Source organism: Papaver somniferum, chromosome 2, assembly GCF_003573695.1.
Source record: "Papaver somniferum cultivar HN1 chromosome 2, ASM357369v1, whole genome shotgun sequence".
Classification (NCBI taxonomy): domain Eukaryota; kingdom Viridiplantae; phylum Streptophyta; class Magnoliopsida; order Ranunculales; family Papaveraceae; genus Papaver; species Papaver somniferum.
This window is the reverse complement of record NC_039359.1, coordinates 121801859-121823918: the sequence shown is the minus strand read 5'-3', so window position 1 is coordinate 121823918 and position 22060 is coordinate 121801859. Positions and strand designations below refer to the sequence as shown.

The following is a 22060-nucleotide window of genomic DNA, read 5'->3' as shown; positions in this document are numbered from 1 at the left end:
TGAATGGTGGTTTCCATGTGCCAGTGTACGATTTTTATCGGGTGACTGAGCTTTCGCCTGAAGAGATAATTGGACTCAAGACTGACCCAGCAGCAAAGCGGAACAAAGATTTATCATCGGTCAGAAGAGTAAAAAAGGCATAGCCCATGGAGTTTTCATGTTTTCTGTGTTGATAATCAAGTCAACAGTAAGAACTGAGAAGGGACAAAACTAAATTTACAGATCCCAACCAGCATATGGAGAAAACATACATAGACCCAGAACTAATGTATATACAAATCCCAACCAACATATGGAGAAGAAAATACATAGACCCAGCAACTAATGTATATGGATTATGATGCGCTCCAACGGAGCCAATTAGTAATAACAGGATACAAGAATGATGAAAGAGTTTACTGTAAATTTATAATGCAATTCCTGTAAATTTATAACAAATTCACTGTACATCCAAAAACTGTAAATCTATAATACAATCGATTTCCTAGCGGTCCTTGTGTAAGATATCAGACATACATTTACTAGAAAGATGTTTCAGTATATTGGGCAAACAAACTTATTTTACCTTTGATTTTCTTCTTGATTGGATATTAACAGTTTACTATACCGTTGTATGTGCTCAATCTAAACCTTACCCTTCGCATTTCAAGGCTTCTGCGCAGAGAACATGATGAAGGATTGCTGTACTTTACAGGTATAGTTAACAAGGCCACAAGATGTGCACAAGTCCTCTATCTCTTCCTCCGTAAAATTGTTATATGTGCTATTTGTCAGCCCCAAACTCTGGTCATTTGTCACAAAGTAAGTTAATCAATACAACAACAACCAACCTTTAGTTCCAAACAAGTTGGGGTAGGTTAGAAATGAAACCCATGTCTGAAGTCACCAAAGACCAAAACAGAAAGATAAAAGTTAAGTAAAAGATAATCAATACCAGGCACCAAATTCAACTTGAATGAAGCTGGGTGTCGAATTGTCGACCTAGTTTGTATGCAACCAAACATTACAACAGCTCATTTGCTGGAGTGTAATAACTTCCGAACAATCTACACATTCCCTAGCCAGTGATTTCTTCCAAAACTCTGAAATGCTTACCGAATTCTGTTTAAGCTAAGGAAAATCACCCCAATGACAGATTGTTTTTGCTGGTTTGGTTTTAAGGGCAAGTTCTATGAAACTAATTTGGACCAAGGAGAAGGGTAATCGCTTCAAAGAAAAAATATGCAGACCCTAAGTCATAAATAACCTTAAGCCTTACAGTGACAGGGTGCATAATTTGTATATTTCTTTTCTGAAGCAAACCTACAGAGAAATAATTTGTCTATGCAGCGAATTAGTTAACTTTAGTCCTTGTTCAAGTTTTCCTTCAATCTTCAAATGAACTGTCTTTTCAAGTACATCTCTCTGATATGGTGCTTTCGGCAGTGTTAAGTGGTTCACTAGTTGAATGTAAACTAGGAGGGTATGGCACATCCAACACTGGCATATCATAACAAGGCTCAGGTTGGTGAGGTGTGAGAACATGAGGAACGGTGCCTTTAACATGCATGCTTTAAGGCAAAGTATTTCCATAAGTAATACTTTTTTATGGAAATAAAGTGCTCAGTGAGAGATATAGTTACCTGTCTGAAGGGTTTCAATATCTGAGAAGAAGCCGAATTGCCAAAAGAAAAATTCAAAAATGTGGTTCCTACAAAGACTCCACCGCTTCGCAAGATACGACTTATTTCAGCAACCTGGCAAATATGAGCAAGTCATGCAGACGTATGAATAATACCAAACGACTATTCTCACCTTTAAACTGAATGAAAATTTGACAATTCAAACCAATCACCATAAAAATAATTGAGAACTGGAAAAAGAAAACTTTGTTCCGTTGTAACCAACTCGAAAAAAAAAAGTAACATACGCAAAGCAATGCCAAAATGAATGGATCCAAGACTGAAAGATCCTAACTGAACTCAGAAGTTCAGAACCCATTTTATGAAGTAACAACAAAAGTTATTTGCATGCTTCTTGTTAGAGGCAAATGTAACATGCATAGGTCCACATATGATTTGTTTTCAGTTTTCTCAATTACATAACAAAAAGTTTTTCAGAAAAACCTACCCCCAGAGTCCTAGACTATGGCAAGGAAAAATTACTTGAAAATTTTATAGGTAGAACGAAAGCTCAACACTTGACTTGTGCGCATAGTCAGTTAGCAGAGTAGTTTAAGTACAAAACACCTAGGATTCAAAAAACTAAAAATTATAAAATTTTAGCTTGAAACAGATTCGAATACCTTTAATTAAAGAAAAGATTGCACAGCTGATGTAAAATTGGAAATACAAGAGGACACTCATTGGAGCAACTATGAGGAAGCAACTGCATATAATGCTCTGAAATTCTTCTGAAAAGAAAATTGAATTGAATGGTCTACTTCTCAGGCTCCGAGATTCTATCTGGATAAAGAGAACCAATCTATGAACTTCACCAAACTACTAATCTTTTTGCGCTAACACCAAGAAACTGTGGACTAACTCCAATGATGATCTCACACCACTCGGTAGCACTTATTGATTACAACCTTCAAATTTAGGCTTACAGTATTTCTTCCTGTTTCCTGATGCCTACTTATAGTACTGCTTCACTTGTAGCAACACATAAATTTAGTACCAAAAAACAATACCAGTATTATAAAGAAACATCCTCCTTATTAACTTTACTGAAGACAAATATCCAAAAGGTAAACAAAAACATGTAACCTGATCTCACCTAAGAAAAAAAGACTATGAAATTTTCAGCAAAGAAATTTGGTAATGAATGAATTACTCACTGCATTGGAAGGAGATGGCCAGCAGTGCAACGCTGCCCCAGCATGGACAGCATCAACTGAACCTGACGAGAAGGGTAGCCTCGAGACATCAGCCCTAACAAGTGCAAGATTGCTGTTCATAACCCAAATGAACCAAATATCAGAGACCCATAAGTGATAAGAGTACAAAGAAAATTATTCCATCCAGAATTGTTAATATTTGAATCTGATTCCATAAAACAGAAAACATACGGGTTTGATATCGTCTCATCTTTTATTAGTAAATCATAACATTGGCGAAGCATGTTCTCAGAAAAATCCAACGCAATAACTCCAGAATAGGTTCCAGATTTCGCAAATTTTCTCGAAAATAATCCACTCCCGCAGCTGACATCCACAAGGAGTCCACCTTCTGCAGGCTTGAGGTACTCCTGAGCCATTTTGAACTATATGTGACAATGAGGATAAATGATTAGCTTGTGCCCTGACAGGACCCTACCTTTCAAAGGCAAAAAACTATTTTACACCTATCACACGTGAGGTCATATACAATAAAATAACTTAAATGTGGAGAGTAACCAACAGAAAGGAAAATCATAAAATAGAGTAACCAAAATTAATCTGCCAAGTCTATTTTTTTCCGGCAAAGAACATATAATACATGGAAGATAACTGATATGTACACCAATAACAAATGCATACCTCAGATCAGTTATAGTAGAAACATGAAAATAAGAAGCTTACCTCTTCATCAGGCCCGGGAAAGCCACTCCGGCTAAAATTTTGACGCCACCCTCTTTCGTACAAGAATGAAACAAGTGGGTTCCTATAATACACAGGAGAATACAAACAGCAAACAGTAACATGATTTATGATGCACAAGTCAATAGTACTAGATCATCATCAGTTTATTTTCTGTGTTGAAGGAAGTTCATTTGGTCTAGCGTCTTTTGATAACACCCTACATGTTTACCCAGGTTAATTATTATGCACAATACTGTAGTCAGGTCGTTCGCATTTACTTCTTCCATTATTCCTCGACGCGTTCAGTTAGGCTACTTAGACAGGTCAATCCACACGGACCACACCCCTTGTTCTTGATGATAAGGATATTGAAGGCGGGACAAATTGCACGGGAATTGCTAAAGAAAGAAAAACTTTGGGATGATGGAACTAAATGTGGTTACTTGGATGTTCACCGCCTATAAACTTTATGAACTATAATATCTCCATATTCCATACCTAAATAGCTCTGTCCTAGTTGGATATGACTCGGTGTAGTCTTTGCTTCCATTTGTAATGGTGAGATCCAGGTAGATATCTTTGCTGGAATACGACTTGTTGCATTTCTGACACTTGAAAGCCGATCTATATATTGCTGGCCTGCAATTGAATCAACTTTAGACATCCAAGAAACACACATAAATAAGTAATCAGATTTACATACTAAGCAGTTGAACATACAAGTTTAAACCCGGAGGTCCCTTCCTTGTTAGTGGCTCAAAACAAATTGGGCATGAGAAAGAATCATTTCTCGACGCACTCTCTTTTCGGATACTTAAATCCTAGAGGAAAAAAACAACAGTGATTGAATCAGGATTACAGAAATCTTGTCTCAATTATTCAAGTAAACTTACATCATCTTGAACTAGCTTAACAAAATATCCCAACCTAATTAAACCTTTTTATCCTTTTCCTTTTGGAGGTACATCTTTCAACTAGAAACTTAACCTAGCCCAAAATCCATCAAACAAAAGAATGCCAAAATGAATCCAAATTGTAACCAATTCAACTAACAGATTTGATTTGTATCCAAATTGGTTTAATCATCAAAATGAAAAACCCCAAACAGCAATCATTTCTGGTATTATGAAGCTAACACCACACACCATTCTAAACTTTTAATCATGATAAAAACATTAGAATCAAAGAATGAAAAACGATTCAAAGGCATAACAGATGGACAGAAAAATACCGTTTGCAGAGGAACTGTGGAAGAAGTTGATCGAATTTTGGAGGGAGACTTTCTGGTGAGCACTAATAGAGAAGTGGAAGTGGAAATAGAAGAGGAAGGGTATGTTGGGAAACCTATATGATTGAATGAGTTTATACTGTGCAGTGAAGCGGAAGCCATGGAAGCAAATCCTACTTCTTCTTCTTCTTCTACAGTCTACAGATGTTTCTTCTGCCACGACATCTAGCAAAAAAAAAAATGGGAACTGAAAAAATTTCATACACAGAAAATTAAAAGAAAACATAAATAACTTGCGGTAGATATTAGTTGTCACGTGGCGGTGTAATTTGAAAAACGGGTTTCCGGGTGAAAAACGTTTTTCTTTCAAGTTCCTGGCCACAGTGTATTTCAAGGCACTTGACTGTGGTTACAGTCTTTTTTGTATGCTTTTCGTCTAGGTTATTTGTTTCCGCCGGCCGTATAGGTTAAAGAAGAAATTCTCGTGTATCTCCTCTACAACTCCGCCGTCCGCATCTAGGTAATGCTTCATTCAATCTGCAACACCTTGACTTATGTTTCCCTTAATTTCTATCTACGAACTGATCGTAGGGTTTTCGTTTTTTCATTTTAGGTTTTAATTATTATTTTTTTAGTTTTTATATTTTTTGTGTGAATATTTGTGGTAGACTCATCTTTTTTTTTAATGAATATTCGTGAATGAGCCCAGCCAAAGACAGGAACCTTGCAAAAGACAGAAGATGGAAGAGTAAGGAAAACAAGAATGATAGACCATCAAAAGACTTTTGTCTTGGCCTATCCTTGGCTCTACCACCAGCGCTCTATGGGTGCTTTCATCTCCGAATTTGAGAAATTGGATTTGAATATTACACGTAAATATGATTTCCTTTTAATAAATTTTTTTTTTTTTAGTGTTCTTTTCATGTCATCTTAATTAACGCTTTAATATGCTAACATGTTATTTATTTTTTGTTGTTGTACAAGAGATGAGATCCATGGTAGTGACTCGGGATTTCGCTCGTGAGCACCTTGTTAATATTAAATGGGATTCCGAGGCTTTCTCCGAAAGCGTACCTTTACCATGTGCTAGTTGGGTTGAATGCATAGCTCATGGTCCTGTTACTGCTATGATTGTGGAGGGAGATGAAGCTGTTCAAAAAGTTTGTGAGTTATCCAAGAAGCAACAACTACCCTTCCAAGTTGTCGAGTAAGCTTGAAACTCATTGCTATTTTCAGTTATTTCATAATCTCTTTTTTGTTGTCGAGTAGCCTGCTTATTTATAAGTTGTGTAAAAATATTTCTAAGGTGATTGCACTATGCTATATATAAACTTCTCGTTATATAAATGTGATTTTGTTCAGCATCATCACCATACAGATTCACGCCTGTACAAAATCCATGTCACAAAATTATTGCTATGCCGAAGCTTTAGTCCTGCATAATGAGAATTGCAGGAAATCCATGGTGTGCAGAAATGAGGCTGTATAGTGTGAACATTGTAAAAAATAGAGACTGAGGCATCAGTGGGGTAGTTTCAAGCGTCACAATGCAAAACTCCGGTTTCTACAAGATCATCGTGTTTCAGTTTTTCTCTTTTAGCATGTTGTACTAATCTTTACCTTACTTAAACATGCAATTTGCTGGAGACCTTTTGTATTTGACATTTAAGTCAACCTAGATTTGAGCGGGGACTCTCCATTTTTGGGCTTACCAAAAATCATCACTGTCCATATATACATGATAAATAAGAACCAATTTTTGGGATCATGTTTTTTTTTTTTTTGTGGGGACCATGATTTTATTTTAGGCAAGACATTATAAGTAATCTTAAGTCATCCCTTATTTAAATGTTTTTCTTAATACCAAACTTACTCTCCTTAATTAAATGTGTTAGTTTAATAATTAATTAGTTATTAGTTAATGATTAGTAATGATTAGTTACCATTAAGAAGTTCTATTACAAAAAAAAATTGAAATTTTCTTTGCGAGAAACTTTAAATTTTTTTGCGATTAGGTTTGGTTACCCAAATTTATGACCAAAAACGAACTTAATGATTACTGATTAGTATGATTAGTAATCATTAGTTACCAGTAAGAAGTTCGGTTAAAAAAAATTGAAATTTTTCCTTGCGATCAAACCGAACTCTAGATTTGGTGTGACCATTAAATAGTTCGGTTATAAAAAAATTTAAAACTTTTTACGATCAAACCGAACTTAAAGTTCGGTTAAAAAACATTTTTTGCGACGTAACCGAACTAAAGCTCGGTTGGGAAATGTTTTTTGCAACTAACCGAACTATTAGGGTTCGGTTGGGAAATGTTTTTAGCTACTAACCGAACTATTAGGGTTCGGTTGGGAAATGTATTTTGCTACTTGGGAAATGCTTTTTGCGACATAACCGAACTAAGGTTCGGTTGAGAAATATTTTTTTGCGAAATAGCCAAACTGTTATGTTCATCATTTCCATTAGGTTCGGTTAGTTCGACAAAGTTTTTCACATAATTCCTAGCCGAACTTCTCTCTGCAACTTCCATTTTCAACTCATTTTGATGGTTAATACTCATTTTTCAATCGAATGAGGAACGTCAAGCAAAGAGAGAAGAAGAAGAGGATAATTTTTTTTTTCAAAACTAAAAAATTTAGATTCCCCCTATTTTTGATTTTGATTTTGATTTTGGTTAATATAATTAATTTAGATTAGATATATATGATTAGATTTATATAGTTATTAGATTAGTTTTAATTTAAATTAAAGTAAAGGATAAATGTGTACTTACCTAACTTTAGGACACCCCTTACAAGTATAGCGAGGTTGGCCTAATAAGACCATGATCCAAAAAAAATCATGGTCCCTAAAAAATGGTTCATAAATAAAGCACTCTCTTTTAAGTGATTATGAAAGCTACCAATTCAAAGAGCTTGGTTTCTATGCATATATATATGCATAGTGAAGCACCCAACCATGGGAGTTTACCGACCTTTGAGATCTAGATAAAGAAATTGGGATGTAAATGAACATTGAGGGAATATAATAGCCAACAAGCATAAGCAAGGACAAGATCTAAAGGTTAAGTCTCCAAATCCAAAGCGAATGAGTAGTTTACATGACTCACAGGAGGACCTTCATTTTCTTGCATGTTAAATTTTAGTGGCATAAAGCCTCTGCCTTTTATGCATCATATATCTCCATTCTATGTGACAGGAGACAGACGGTCTACTCCAGCAACTCACATGGGCAGATGAAACAAGAAGATATTGAACTATGGTAACTATGGCTGGGTTCTGTTAATTTTATGGTTTTGGACGTTAAATTTTAATGGCATAAAGCCTGTCTTTTTCATTTAGAGCAGTGCTGTCCCACGCAGCTGCGCGGGACTGCTCCACAAACAAACACATTATTTGTCGTTGGATGGATTCAGAAACCGTTAGATAAAAATCATTTTAGATTTTTAGTCAAGATATAGCTGGCAAACTTGTTTAATTAAATGTAGGTCCCTTTAATTTATAAGCATTCTGTACTGTATCCTTTTCTTTCTTAGTAATTAAATGCGTAATTAAATACAGCTGGCATCTTGTTTTTCATTCTCGTCAAGAAGTGATGTCCGGACTCCATTGGTTAAGCGCTTATTCGACTGGTCAAGCTTTATGGCTTCTATACCTTTTAAATGTTGCAATCGAGCTGGTCTATAAAAATTGGAAGGAACGAGGAAAAGGAGAACTGAAAGTGAACATCTCTACCTCTGTTGCTGATCGAGCTAGACTTATAATGAGAGCCAGAGGTAACTTAAGATTGATATTGAATGCTAGCCTTTTCCCTGACATGAAGCTTGCTAACATGGACAAGAGAGGTGTAACTTCTGTTTGCATTAATTCTTGTACTGGTGATGAGGGGAAAGATGTCCTTTCTACTTTTGCATGGAAGTTTAGGGATGCGTCAGTAGTAGAAGAATTCCGTGCGATTGTTACCACACACAAAGGTAAGAAGGCCGCACCTTTAAAGACCCCCGAGAACTCCCCAACAGGAAGTATAGTTTATGGTGATACATTTTCATGTCCAATTTTGTTAAAGAAAGACCTGAATTCGGACCAAAGCTCTTCCTTGCATGATCTTCTTGGTAAGCTATCTCTTTCTCTTGTTTATGGATGGTGAAGCTGTTGTACAGGCCAGCCGGAAAGCCAATTTTTCTGGCCCCTTAACTGATATCTGTAAGCATCAGCTCCTTCATAAACCTGATTTAAAAATACTGAATTAACCAGCAAAATTTTCCTATAGTGATGTTCATAAACAAAAAATCGCAAAGTACCCAACATGAAGACAATTTAGATTTTTTTTCTTAAGTTCCCAAAACTAAATATGATTTTAGATACGTTTGTCTTGCGAAACCGACCAAAAAATATGTAACTGAATAATCCATGACTGCTAAATTTATAGAAACTATGAACTGCATGACTTTCTCTTTAGTTCTTTTTGATAACAAGCATCTGCCTTCCGTCGTCGGTAACGAACGTGGGCTTGGATGGAAGCATATCAATGATACCAGCATCATCATTCTTCAAGAACCTAGGCTTCTCTCTCGGAGGAATCTTACTTCCATTCAAATAGCTAAATCTTGTAGCCCATATAAGAATATATGGATTAGTGACTATGGGCAATAGCATAAACCTCAAACTAAATATATCAAAAGAATATTACCCAACTATGACCAGTAAGATCAATATTAAGATCAATTTTGTTTGGTTGGTGTCGGATGTCAGCATTTTCAGGTTGATGACTGCTTATTTCAGTGAAATTTCCCTTGTTTGATGCTGGAATATATATGCGTAGTTAGCAGGTATAATACTAAACAAAAAGAGGTTGATTATAAAAAATGATTGAATAATAACTATGCACATACATTTTTTTTCTTTTCTTTTGTTGCTTGTCTTGAGAGTTGGTATTAATCAATGCAACTGATTTGTTCTTTTTCCTTTTTTTCGGTTGTTTATCTTGAGAGTTCGTGATCTCCAATTCAACTGTTGGCAACCTGCATGTATAAAAAAAGAGTTAATGTTTTACATAGTGATTACTAATTCTAATAACTTAATTTATTACAGTATCTTGGTGAACTTCCTGATCCTGTTTTCCCCTTTGTTTCCTTTACTTTCGTTTTCTATTGAGCGCATCAACTCATGACTTCCTTCTACCAGGTTTGCCTTTACGCTTTACAATTGGTGGTTCTTTCAAGGGTCTTCGAAAGTTTGGCTGGTTTTCTACAATTTCTTCTTGTCTTGTAATATCCTCATACTGTGTAACGTCAGGTTGTCCATCTGGGTTTACTTGGGAGGATTTTATAGCTTCCTCGATTTCTTTTAAAGCTTTATGTAACGCTTGTACTGCCACGTTGTACACCGGGATTGATGTCGAACCTTTAACTGCAATATTGATCGCATCTTGGCAAAATTTACTGTATCTAACTGTAACCATATCCTGACAATCAGCTACAATTTCTTCACCTTGGTCAAACACCACCGGTCCAAATTTAGCATCTTTGGTCCACCGTTTTAGAACATGTTGAGTTGGAAGATTTTGAACATTCTCGACTACGAAAACCTTTAAGATGTGTCTGCACAAATAACCAGCAATCTCGTACAGTAGACAACTGCATTGAGCACTCTTGTTAAAAGAGTCAAATATCACTGTCCGGTGTTTATGCGCATATCCAACTCTAGATACATGATAAGTAGACAATGTTCCACTTTTGTTCACTCTTTCATGAGAATAAGAAAAACATTCAGTTAACTGTTCTTGGAATTTAGTAAAAATTATCTTTGTGTACACCAAAGCTGCTTCCTCCTCAATACACATTCGAAATCTCAAAACTGGTTTTGTATATATTGTTTCATAATCCATATCGTTCTCTGCCTCTTTTCTTGCAACTACTGCTTTTACATATTGCCGGAAAAATTCACACAAAGGCATATCTCTTCTTAAAAATCCATCAAAATAAGAGTTTATACTCTCACTTCGTTGTGTTGTATACATATCAGCACAAAATACATCACGCGTGTACAATGATGCCCAATGTTCACGTTTGTTGTACAATGTTGATAACCATTTATTTTTATCTAAATTGTGATTTTTAAGCATTGTAGCCCAACCTAGCTCAAACTGTTCAACCGTTTGGCAATTATTGAACTCCGAAACGAATTCTTTGCTCACATTGGAAAAAAAAATTCATAGCATTTCTACATATATGCCATAAGCAATATCTATGATGCCTACCTGGTAGAACATGTGCAATAGCACCTCCAATAGCCGATTCTTGATCTGTAAGAATAACTTCGGGTGCTTTGTCGTGCATTGCCGTCATCCATGTTTTCATTACAATTTACCCTTGTATCAGCTTGGTTCCTTTTCCTTTCTTCAACCGGCTTAGCTCTACGATCCCGTACCCCTTGGCGACTACAACAAAATATACGCCGTATGACTTCGAAAGGCTCAACTCTAGACTTGTTAGGGGTGTGCCGACGAATACTAAATCCAATATTACCTGCATAACGGTTGTAGAAATCATAGGCTTCATCTTGTGATTCAAATTCTTTTCCGATAAATGGGTGAATACTGTTGATCTCTTCTTCCGATAACTCTTTTGTGTTATTTGGTGGAACTATTTCATCATTAAGCTCGTCATTTTTTTCTCCATTAACTGGAATAATGTTCTCATTGTTTCCCATACAGTTATGTGTGTCTTCTTTATAAATATCTTCCTCCTCTTCATACAAAACTTCATTGATCGCTTAAAAATCTGTATATTATCATTGAGTTAATTATGGAACATTACTGAGTATAACAAGTACAAATCAAATTAGTAAAAATATTTATTAAGTGAATTACTGATTAATTATTATTTACACACAAATCCTAATTTATATATTACAAAAATAATTAGGGTTTTGGTTTTTACAATCCCGTAGGATTAAAAGCATAATAACCCAATTACTAAAACGATAAAAAAAAGAAAAAAGTTAATCAGATAAAACCACAAGACTAAGAAGTTTCTTTGAACTTATATACCTTTATGTTGACTTGATTCTTCCAAACTATTGTGAGTGTTCCATTCACTAAAACCAAAATCATCCAAGAAACTAAGATCAAACTGGTTTTTTAAATTTCGTCGAGGACTCATTGCTACAAACCCATCAACAAAAGATATCAGAAGAAGAATACGAGTTTTTGATCACATAGAAGATGAGTATTCTCTTAAGAAACTTTTGGTATTCTTAATCTTAACAATTAACAGTATTAAGTCTTTTGATGAGGATGGTTAAGGGACCTACTTCTAATAACCTAAGTTTTGCCAACTATATTTAAGTTGAAAACTAAACGGATTTTAATCCAACGACATTGGGTGATGATCGGACGACGGATAAGGCATTTGCTTGTGGAGCAGTCCCACGCAGCTGCGTGGGACAGCACTTCTCTTTCATTTATCTCCATTTCTACGTGACATGAGAGAGACTGTTTACACCAGCGATTCAGGGGATCAGGCGAAAATTGATATTGATTTGTGGTTTGGTTCCACTGACTTTGACGAAACCATTGACTTCGAGAAAAGAGCTCGGGAAAGTACAAAGGTGGTATTTGTGCTTCCAGGGGGAGACATACGGCCCAGTATAGCAAGTTAGAGATGTATGGAAGCTTGATGCCTCCTGCAAGATACACGAGTAAGTTACTGTTCAGGATACCGAGCATGTTTCAAATAATTTTTTGCTGAAGGGCTACACGTTAATGCATAACATTTGAAGAGTTTCTGGATTTTGTCGCAGAACAATATTAACTTGACTTGCTTGCTAGGTAATAAGCGATGTCATAGTTTGCTCAGCTTTCACAATTATATTCACTTTACTTGCTAATAAGCGATGTGTCTTAGTTTGCTTGGCTTTTATAAATGGTAGAATGTGAATTGCTATGTCAATATGTGATGGCGTGGCAAATATCTGAGGGTGTGATCCTATCCTTTTGATATAAATAAAAAGTGATTTAACTGTTTTGCCTTTTACCTTTGCTTGCAATTGCATAGTTCTTAGTTGTGCACTAAACAAACCTCGTATCCTGCAACAATCCCATTTATTTATTTCTTTTTAGCTTGTTGTGGTAAGAAAACGTACTAGAATCCATGTTTTACTTTTCAAGGATAGTACGGGTTATTATTGCTATTTTTGGTTAATGTTTGAACTTTAACCTCATCTAAACATTTGTCCGGGTTTATATTTATGTCTGACAAGTCTGTGAGTCTTTGACACAACAAAGTCGAGTGTCTTTAACACTTATGTCTTACTGAGTCACTGTTCTAGGATAAGAATCAGTGATGATGCTTACATCTTTGTGCTATATATATGGCATTTATGAATCTAGCTACCCAACACTTATGAGGGACACCGTTTATTCAACAAATTCTTTTTTATGCTTGTTTGTATATGTCTTGAATTTCTGTACTTTATTTGACATTCATTTCTTCATAAATGGGCACAATTATCCCCTATATCCATTTGAAAGCAATGTGATATTCATTTAATAACCATCTTGCTCACATAAAATTTTCCTATGAAGAAGCTCCTACTGATAGACTTTTATGCTGGATATAAATTCTCATAGTCTTCATTTTTTCAGTCCTTCAATTTATCTTATGATTGATCCTCGAAATCATACTTCTCTTTCAGTTGGTAACCAATGTTTTATGTTTATCTCTTCATTGTTAGCGAAGCACTTTGTGGGTATCTTTCTTTATGTGGTTGGATGCTCAAAATATTAAATCACACTGCGATTTGTCCACTCGTGCTGGAATATGTTTACCTTTATAATTGCAATTTCCTTGAATATAAATGAAAGAATGGTGTTCTATTTTTTTTATTTTGGTTTACTTATTTTCTTTTGATTGCTTCTTCGATCTGTTTATTTCATTATTAGATTATGCCTTCAGGCTAAATTTGTTATGGATATTGTGGCATGTATAAATTGTTTTTCAATTTTGTAGAATCTATATTAGGCATAGCATGGGGACAGTTCCTAATCTTCAGTCTAGAAATGAAAATAACCTAGGTTGGCAGTACATATACAGCCGCAGTAGTTGAGATCCAAGTTATATACGTAATACTTGCAGTAAGTAGTTTTGGTTTATGTTGGGTATCACCTTTTGCGGTAACTCTTAATTTTATTTTTCAGGGACTTTAAAGACAATTTTTTCATGGAAAAGATGTGTGTCTTATTAATCAAGCCTTTAGCTTTCGATAAGCATTGTGTTGGTGAAATTTTGGATGCTATTGAGGCCAACTGTTTGGTTTTAAAAGCTGTGCTAGTAACCCTGCATCTTTGGTTTTATTTTAGCACATGCTTATCATGATAAAATTGGTTACATTGCGAAACTAAATTTTATGTTAGGTTTAAAGCTTGTGAAAAAGGCTAAACACCCTAGCAAGGCATGGGATGCTGATTCTGTTTCTTATGGAGATGAGTATGGTGTCTCCGTGGTTGTTTTTGATTTGGAATCAAGTTTTAAGATTGTGCCGGGAATTCAAATATTATTAACTTCGGGAATAAAAGGTTTGAAATTGGCAGGTAAGGATTTTGAAAGATCATGATTTAATTTTGAATGAATGTTGTTCTTTTAACAGTTCCAGTGGCTTGATGTTTGTGTTAAATTTAAGACTTATTGTTGTTAATTTGTATGCACAGCAACTTCTTTTACAAAAGTGAGCAAGGTGAAGGAGTATTAGAAGCTGCTTTCGATTTTTTCGATTATGGGTTTAATGTTTGGGCATTTGAAAATGATTGCATGTTGCATGGTTATATGTTTGGGGCATCCTTAGTTGGTCTCACCTCGCTGCTGAATTAATTTTATATATGTGTTCTCGTTCTGACTATTTTTGTAACACCCCGAGTTTCGGAACAGGGTCAAACCCATATGGAGATCCGAACGCGAAGCGTTACGGGTCGGAAAGAGACTTATGCATATAGTTTATTATATATATTTATCACAACATACACACCAACATGAGTTTAATTGAAAATAAAATAAACCGACTAACAACATCCTCAACATAATATTTAGATGTGATTACATTCAAACAATGACAAGAAATAAAACCATCAACAAGTTAACTAACTTCTAAATTCCAATTCTTCCATTTATGAAATCTGCAAAAGATGTCAATTGGGGTGAGATGACAGCTCAATAGAATGCACCCCCATTCTCTAAAGATGTGAAAACGAATATCAATCAATCAAAGAGGACATACAACAAAAGACTTTGCACAACTTCAAGGATTCAATTATATGTTCGATTAACAAACTCGCAACATCAATAATATTTCACAGTAATCCAATTTACGATTCAATACATCATTGATAACAACACATTTTGAATTTCAACGCATGAGTTCATAACACCAATTGTGTTTCCAACAATTCATTTAATCTGGATTTCAACACATGATTGATAAATTAATATTGTCACAACAAGCCATGAGTTTACAATACCAAAATAATCATCAAAAAGTCATTCATCGATGACTCAACACATTTATTCACGTATTAATATAGTCACAGGGAAATCATGAGTTCACTAATCATCCATTTGGGATTTAACACAACAATTCACAACTCGTCCATTTAAGTTTCAACTCATGAGTACATAAAACCAATTATGTTTCTAATAAATCATTTAATCTATATTTCAACACATCTCACCAACAAATCTTGAGTTCACGGTACGAAAACCTTGGTTCGCACACCCACCTATCGTTTATCGTCACGGACAACCTCCATCGATGGTCAGGAACGAAAGTTCCTATGGGGATCATACCCATATGCTCTCGGGGATCATTACTCGTTTCATTCACTGTACGAAAACCTTGGTTCGTACACCACCTATCGTTTATCGGCACGGAAAGCCGACATCGATGGTCGGGAAACACAAGTTCCCATGGGGATCATTACCCATTTAACTCTCGGGGATCATTACCCGTCGTTATCATGAAACATGTTCCATATAACGGTAAAACATGAACTCATTTACTTATATAAATCATTTTTACAAACAACACAAGCAATCATGGGTTAACATATGAAAACAACATGAGTTTCTTTCAAGCATTTATGCAAACAAGTTAACTGCAACCATTTTACATCATACATTTCAGGATGATTTCTTTATCTGATCTTATTGAAATTTCAAGACAACATACATAGTTCAATAAACAAACACATATCAAAATTTCACAGTAAACTAATGGCTCAATCAAAAGATAATAATTTTATATTATCAATTTAAAATATGGGCAGATTACATGTTATTAGCAAACAATTCATGGTAAATTTATAATAACCTAAAATTAATCCAATCCAAAGCACACTGATAGATAAATCATAAATATACAACTTTTGTTAAGGATTCAAATCATTTTAACATCATTAAGACTTCCTAAGAATGTCAAAAACATAGCAAAATGGAACTGTCCAAAATTTTATAAACTATCACCAAAATTCAAACAAACATTCAACCGTGAATTTACGGTGGATTATTGATGAGTGCCAAATATTGTATATATTTATCCCTTTTTGTTGGCATTTAACTCATCTTTTGATCATTAATTCTACATTTTATCCCATATTCTGTATTTTCATTGTTTTCAAGAATAAATATTTTTCTTACTTAATTTTGCATTTTTAGGTAATAAATAAAGTCTGGATGACTTGCGGAGCGGAAAAGAGCAGAAAAGTAGTGAAAAGCCGGGAGAAATCACGCAAGGAAGCCGCGAAGAATGGTGCGCACAACCTCATTTTCTACACACAAAAACGCCTCCGTTCTCAGCCATCAGATCAGTTCTCAGAAGCATCCGATGGTCGCTCCTTCATAGATCATCAAAATCTGAAGTCTCTGCCAAACACCACAGCGCTGAAATTCCAAGCCTTCAGATTAGATGGTAGTTGAATCCAACGGTCGCTCCCTTGTTGTTCATCAAATCTCGATACTTTCGCTTAACACTACAGCACCTAACCTCGATCTTCGCCGTTAACTTTGTTGTATTTCACAATCCAACGGTCGAAGTGATTCATCTCTCATACCACCGTTAGATCCACCTACCATCTTCACATCCGACGGATCTCCTCGCTGCGCATCAACTTCAGATGATCCCGATCAACACCTTAGCCATCAAACCCATCGACCCAAACAAACACCCACCTTCTTCTTCCCCAAAACTCATTTCCCCCAAATTTCTCTTCTTCCCCCGACATTTGCAGAGACACCATGTCCTGCCACCACCATCTCTTCCATCACCACCTCCACAACCAGCCGACCAAGACACCTATCGAACCCCCTAGTCTATCTCTCTCCCTCATAGCTTCTTCTCACATAGGTGCTAAGATTAAGAGAGGCAGGCTTAGGGTTTCGCTCCAAGATAGGGTTGCAGTGCAAAGAAGACGAAGAATAGGGGATTTCGAGCAGCGTAAAGCCAGTACAAAGCATGGGTTGGGTCGAAATTATCCAATTGGTATGTCAAATTTGATTTTCCCCAAAAATCAATTTAGGGTTATCAACATTAGGGTTTGTAGAAATTTTAGGGATTTGTAAAACTATAAAAGGGGATGTGTAGGAGATGTAAAAACTGTTCTTGGACTAGCCAAGTTTCCCCCTATTTGGGTTAGGTTAATTCCAATGTTAAATTGCACTGTTAGTTTTTAATGTGATGCTCCTGTTAACTTTCATTGCTCCTGTTAGTTGCATTTTCACTCTTAATTGCATTTGTTGTCATGTTAGTTTGCCATGTTATGTTAGTTTGCCATGTTACTCAATGTTACTCACTGTTATGCTCACTGTTATTTTGCCCTGTTAGTTTGCCATGTTATGTTAGTTTGCCATGTTACTCAATGTTACTCACTGTTAGTTCACTGTTGTTGTCACTGTTAGCTAAATGTTCATTTGTTGTTCCAATTCACTGTCTTGTGATGATTAGTTTGATGGAATGCTAGGCTAGAAGCCTTTAAAGCACTGTTTTGATTGAGCAGTGGGGAGAAATTAGTGCTCATAGCAAGCTAATTTTCTTCCCACTCCATGTAATTGCTTAACTCTATTGCATTGTGTTATTTGAGTAGTGGGGAGAAACTAGTGCTCACTAGTGACAATGAGCAAGCTAGCTCTCTTCCCACTCTAAAAGAGTGCCTTAGTTTAGCTCCATGTTAGCTTAACCATTTCCCCTGCCTTTGTGTCATTTTTACTTTGCTCCTTTGTGTTGTGTTCACTGTTTAGTTTTCATTAGCTTTGTTTTCTTGTTTTGCATTGTTTTTGCCTTGTTATTTGCTTCCCCTCCTGCTGCTGCCACTCCTTGCCTTGTGCTGCTGCTGCAGTACTGCTCCCTTTTTCCCCTGCTGCTGCCTCCTGCCTCAGCTGCTGTTGCTGCTGCCAATCCACTTCTGTGGCTCTTGCACTGCTGCTGTTTGCTTTGCTCTCCACTGCTACTTCAGTTCCTGCAGCCCAAAGCTCACTTCAAAAGTTGAGCCCAATCCAATCCAGGCTTAACCAAAGGCCCAGGTTTTGACTGAAACAAAAGCCCAAGGTTTAGTTCACTGAGGCCCATTGCATTAAGGCTCAAAGCCCAGTTTAGGTTAAGGTTAAAAAACCCAATCCAATTAACTGTGGGCTTAATCAAAAGCTTAAGTTTAAGGCCAAAGCCCATTTACACTTCAAAGATAACTGAGCCCAAGCTCAGTTCATTTTATTTTTGACAAACCCACTAAGCCCAATTCATTCAAAGGGCATTCAAACCCATTAGTACTCAAAGCCCAATTTAAGCCAAAAGGCTTCTAAGCCTAAAGCAAACTAGAAACCCAATTAGCTAAAACACTTCCGAAACACACCCAATCTCTGTGGATCGACCCGTACTTGCACGAGCTACAACTGACGACCGTGCACTTGCGGTATTACTGTAGGCCACCATTTTATTGTGCTTCATTTCTATACACCTTTCAAGGCCTGCCAAGTTTCTGGCGCCGCTGCCGGGGATAATTTTTAGGACCTTTTAGAAGCCTACCAAGTTTTTGGCGCCGCTGCCGGGGATTGGTGCTGTGTTTTTCTTAGCTATTTTGCATTTCATTTCATAGCATTTGCATCTGCATCTGCTTCATTTCATTTGCTGTTGGACCTGCTGATTCTGAACCTGTTTTTCCTTTGCTGGGACGCCACCAAGGAAAAGAACCAAAACCCAACTGGGTTTTTGCAACAATATCAGAGCAGCTGGGCTGTGCTACAAAGGTAAGCCTAAACCCATTTCATTAAGAGAACCCAACCTGTGGGCTTCCAAATTTCTTTAATTGTGGGCTTGTAATAATTAACCCAATTCTTTGGGCTTTTTATTTTTCTATTTTGGGTTTGTAATAATTTATTTGTGGGCTTGTTGTTTAATTTGTGGGCTTGTATTTATTTTGTGTGGGCTTGTTTAAATTTTTCCATTGGACTTGTATTTTGGACTCTGGGTTTAAACCCAGCTGAGCTGATAACCGATTGTGGGCCGCAGCCTTCCTTCCATTTCCTTAGAGGCTTGCACAGTGGGCTTGCTCCCATTCAAAAACCAAATTTTACTTTTACTTTAAAAAAAAAAAAAAAAAAAAAAAAAAAAAAAAAAAATTCTTTGCTCCCAATTTTAAACCAAATTTCTTTTATATCCCACCAAAACCAAATTTTTTCCCAAAAATCCAAACCCATCAAAAACCAAATTTTTGAAAACCCTTTAAAAACCAAATAGTGGGCTTTGTGTCATTTCAAAATGGACCAACCTCATGCTCTCCATGAATACATGTATCCATCAATACAAATTCCATTATCATGTATTGTCTTACCTCAAACCAATAACCCTTTTAAAATAAATGCAAGCATGATACAAATACTTCCTATATTTCGAGGGTTCGATTCTGAGAACCCCTATACTCATGTGAGGGAGTTTGAACAAATTTGTCGGACTATGCAACCTGATCATTTGTCCGAAGACTCTCTGAAATTGCGTTTGTTTACATTTTCTTTAAAGGAAAGGGCCAAAACATGGTTTTACGGTTTGAGACCACAATCAATCACCACTTGGGAACAAACTAATCAATTTTTCCAAAAATTTTTTCCACACCATAGGACCATCGCTATTCGTCAAAGTATCAATTGTTTTGTCCAATTGGATGAGGAAACTGTTTTTCACTATTTCGAACGTTTTAATGATTTGTTGAGTGAATGTCCGCACCATGGAATTGAGAAGTGGAGACTTGTCGTCATCCTCTATGAGGGACTAGACTTTAACTCTCGAACCATGGTTGAGTCTATGTGTAATGGTGAGTTTATTGATAAATCTGTGGATGATGCATGGAATTTTTTAGCCGAGATTGCAGAAAAAACCCATCAATGGGAATCCGTTAGGGAAACAGGAACAACACCACATGATATGAGTCACCCTCATGAATTAGAGTTTTATTCTTGTAATAGCTCCGACCTTAGGATTGAAAATTATCCTAGATTGCAAAATGCCTATCATGATGATGATGATGATTATGATGTTATGTTAGAAGAACATGTCTATACTGAAAATGTTATGGAACCTTTGGGTTCAAATACATTAGGCTTCTCTGCCCCGACCTTAATGCATGATATTTCTTCTAGTATTCCATGTGATGTTTCCCCTGATGTGCCGATACATAAGAATAAATCTGTTGATGATGTTGATAATTCTGATTGTAATCTTGCCAATGTGATTGATGATAATGAGCATGATGTGACATGTGTAGATGAGTTAGAAGATTTTGATTTGATTGATAATGATATGCCTATTCTCCTACATGAGTCACAATCTGTTGGCCTTCCACCCAACCTAGATTTGGTTTGTACCCATATTGTAAAACCAATTTTTCTGAAAATTCCTAATCTAGGATTGGAATTGTGTGCTTCCCAAGTCCTCTTGGACTATTTTGCTTCAAAATATAACACTTTTAAAGAGCCACAGTTGGAAATTGCATGTTTGCCCATCCCGAAAACAGTCCATTATGAGTTAGACCTTTTGAATCCTGAACCCCTAAAATTAATAGATTTTGTGCTTAAAAGTAAACCTGTTGAAAAATTTTGGTTTAGGGGTAATTCATTCGGTTTTTCACTTTCACTCCCATTTAAGTCCAATTTTAGTGTTTTGAAACTTTCTTTGTCTCTACACTTTTTCTTTTGGGTTGATCCTCAACTCTTTAGATTGTTAGTGTATGGTGAATTTTTTGTATATAATCCAGTAGATAAATTTTAAAAACCATTTTGTTCATTTTGTATATATTTTTCTAATCCAATATGATCTCGGCTGAAATATGTTGGATTTTTGCCTTGAATAAACGGAGTTTTAATTCTGCTTTCGCCGAAATCGGGTATTCTCTCTCCTTTTACTCTACTCAGCATGTCCCTTTCCATATGTTGCAGTTTAATTCTTTTCATATTTTGAAACATTGAGGACAATGTTTAGTTTAGGTTTGGGGGTATAGAGTAGATACCACGATAATTTGCCATAATTGAAAACGAACTCCTTCTTCTTTTTGAAAAAATTGAAAAATTCCAAAAAAATTAAAAAATCAAAATTCAAAAAAAATTTAAAAATTGAAAAAAATCATAAAAATGGAGCTCATCTACCTTGAAATGTTGACTCTTGTGCAAATATGTATTTTTATTAGGAGTCTTAGTCTAGATATTTAGGCACCCTGATTCTAGCACAATTCACATAGTGATAAGAAATTTGCACGCGCACGATCTACCAATACATGTATGGCCTCGATCTTCAAGGTGTTTGATAGGAAGTTACGATTGCCAATCACTTTAGAATACTGAACGAAACTTGACTAGCTTGTTCTTTGGTTGGTTGGGATAGAAGATGGAGGTTACATTAAGAAAAAACAACCATCGAATTTAACTGGGTGCATCAAAAAGGGCTACCTCTTGCAAAGTGTCATGTAATTTTTTGTTTTTTTGTTATGTATCAAAAGAGCTACCATATGTAAAAATCAATTTCAAGTTCTTGTGCAAAAAAAAAAAAAAAAAACGATGTATATATTCAAAAAAAAAATATCAAAAAAAAAAAAAAAAAAAAAAAATCAAGTATTTATCAATTCCATCCTCTCTTGTTCCAAAAATAAAAGAGAGTAGTCAATGTAAATAAGAGTCATGTAAAGAGTCATTTTATTGTTTCTTTGTAATAAGCAAGGAGGGTGTATGCCATTGATGTACAACGCGAGTAATTGTGAAATAC

General features: G+C 35.8%; 2 protein-coding genes across 2 annotated transcripts; both read right to left on the bottom strand.

The window, feature by feature from the left end:
• Window positions 1-383: 383 nt before the first annotated feature.
• LOC113348986 (uncharacterized methyltransferase At2g41040, chloroplastic-like) lies at window positions 384-5020 on the bottom strand. Its single transcript, XM_026592905.1, has 8 exons — window positions 4773-5020; window positions 4262-4362; window positions 4040-4180; window positions 3542-3623; window positions 3050-3243; window positions 2819-2930; window positions 1623-1736; window positions 384-783 (listed from the first exon to the last, which is right to left on the bottom strand). The coding sequence occupies exons 1-8, from the start codon at window positions 4929-4931 to the stop codon at window positions 646-648; spliced, it is 1041 nt and encodes a 346-aa protein (XP_026448690.1). The 5' UTR covers window positions 4932-5020; the 3' UTR covers window positions 384-645.
• A 4209-nt stretch (window positions 5021-9229) lies between these two features.
• Window positions 9230-11121, bottom strand: LOC113351861 (protein FAR1-RELATED SEQUENCE 5-like). The gene is made up of 4 exons (XM_026595777.1): window positions 11034-11121; window positions 9946-10960; window positions 9667-9795; window positions 9230-9440 (listed from the first exon to the last, which is right to left on the bottom strand). Exons 1-4 carry the CDS (start codon window positions 11119-11121, stop codon window positions 9230-9232), a joined length of 1443 nt encoding a protein of 480 aa, XP_026451562.1.
• Window positions 11122-22060: the final 10939 nt, after the last annotated feature.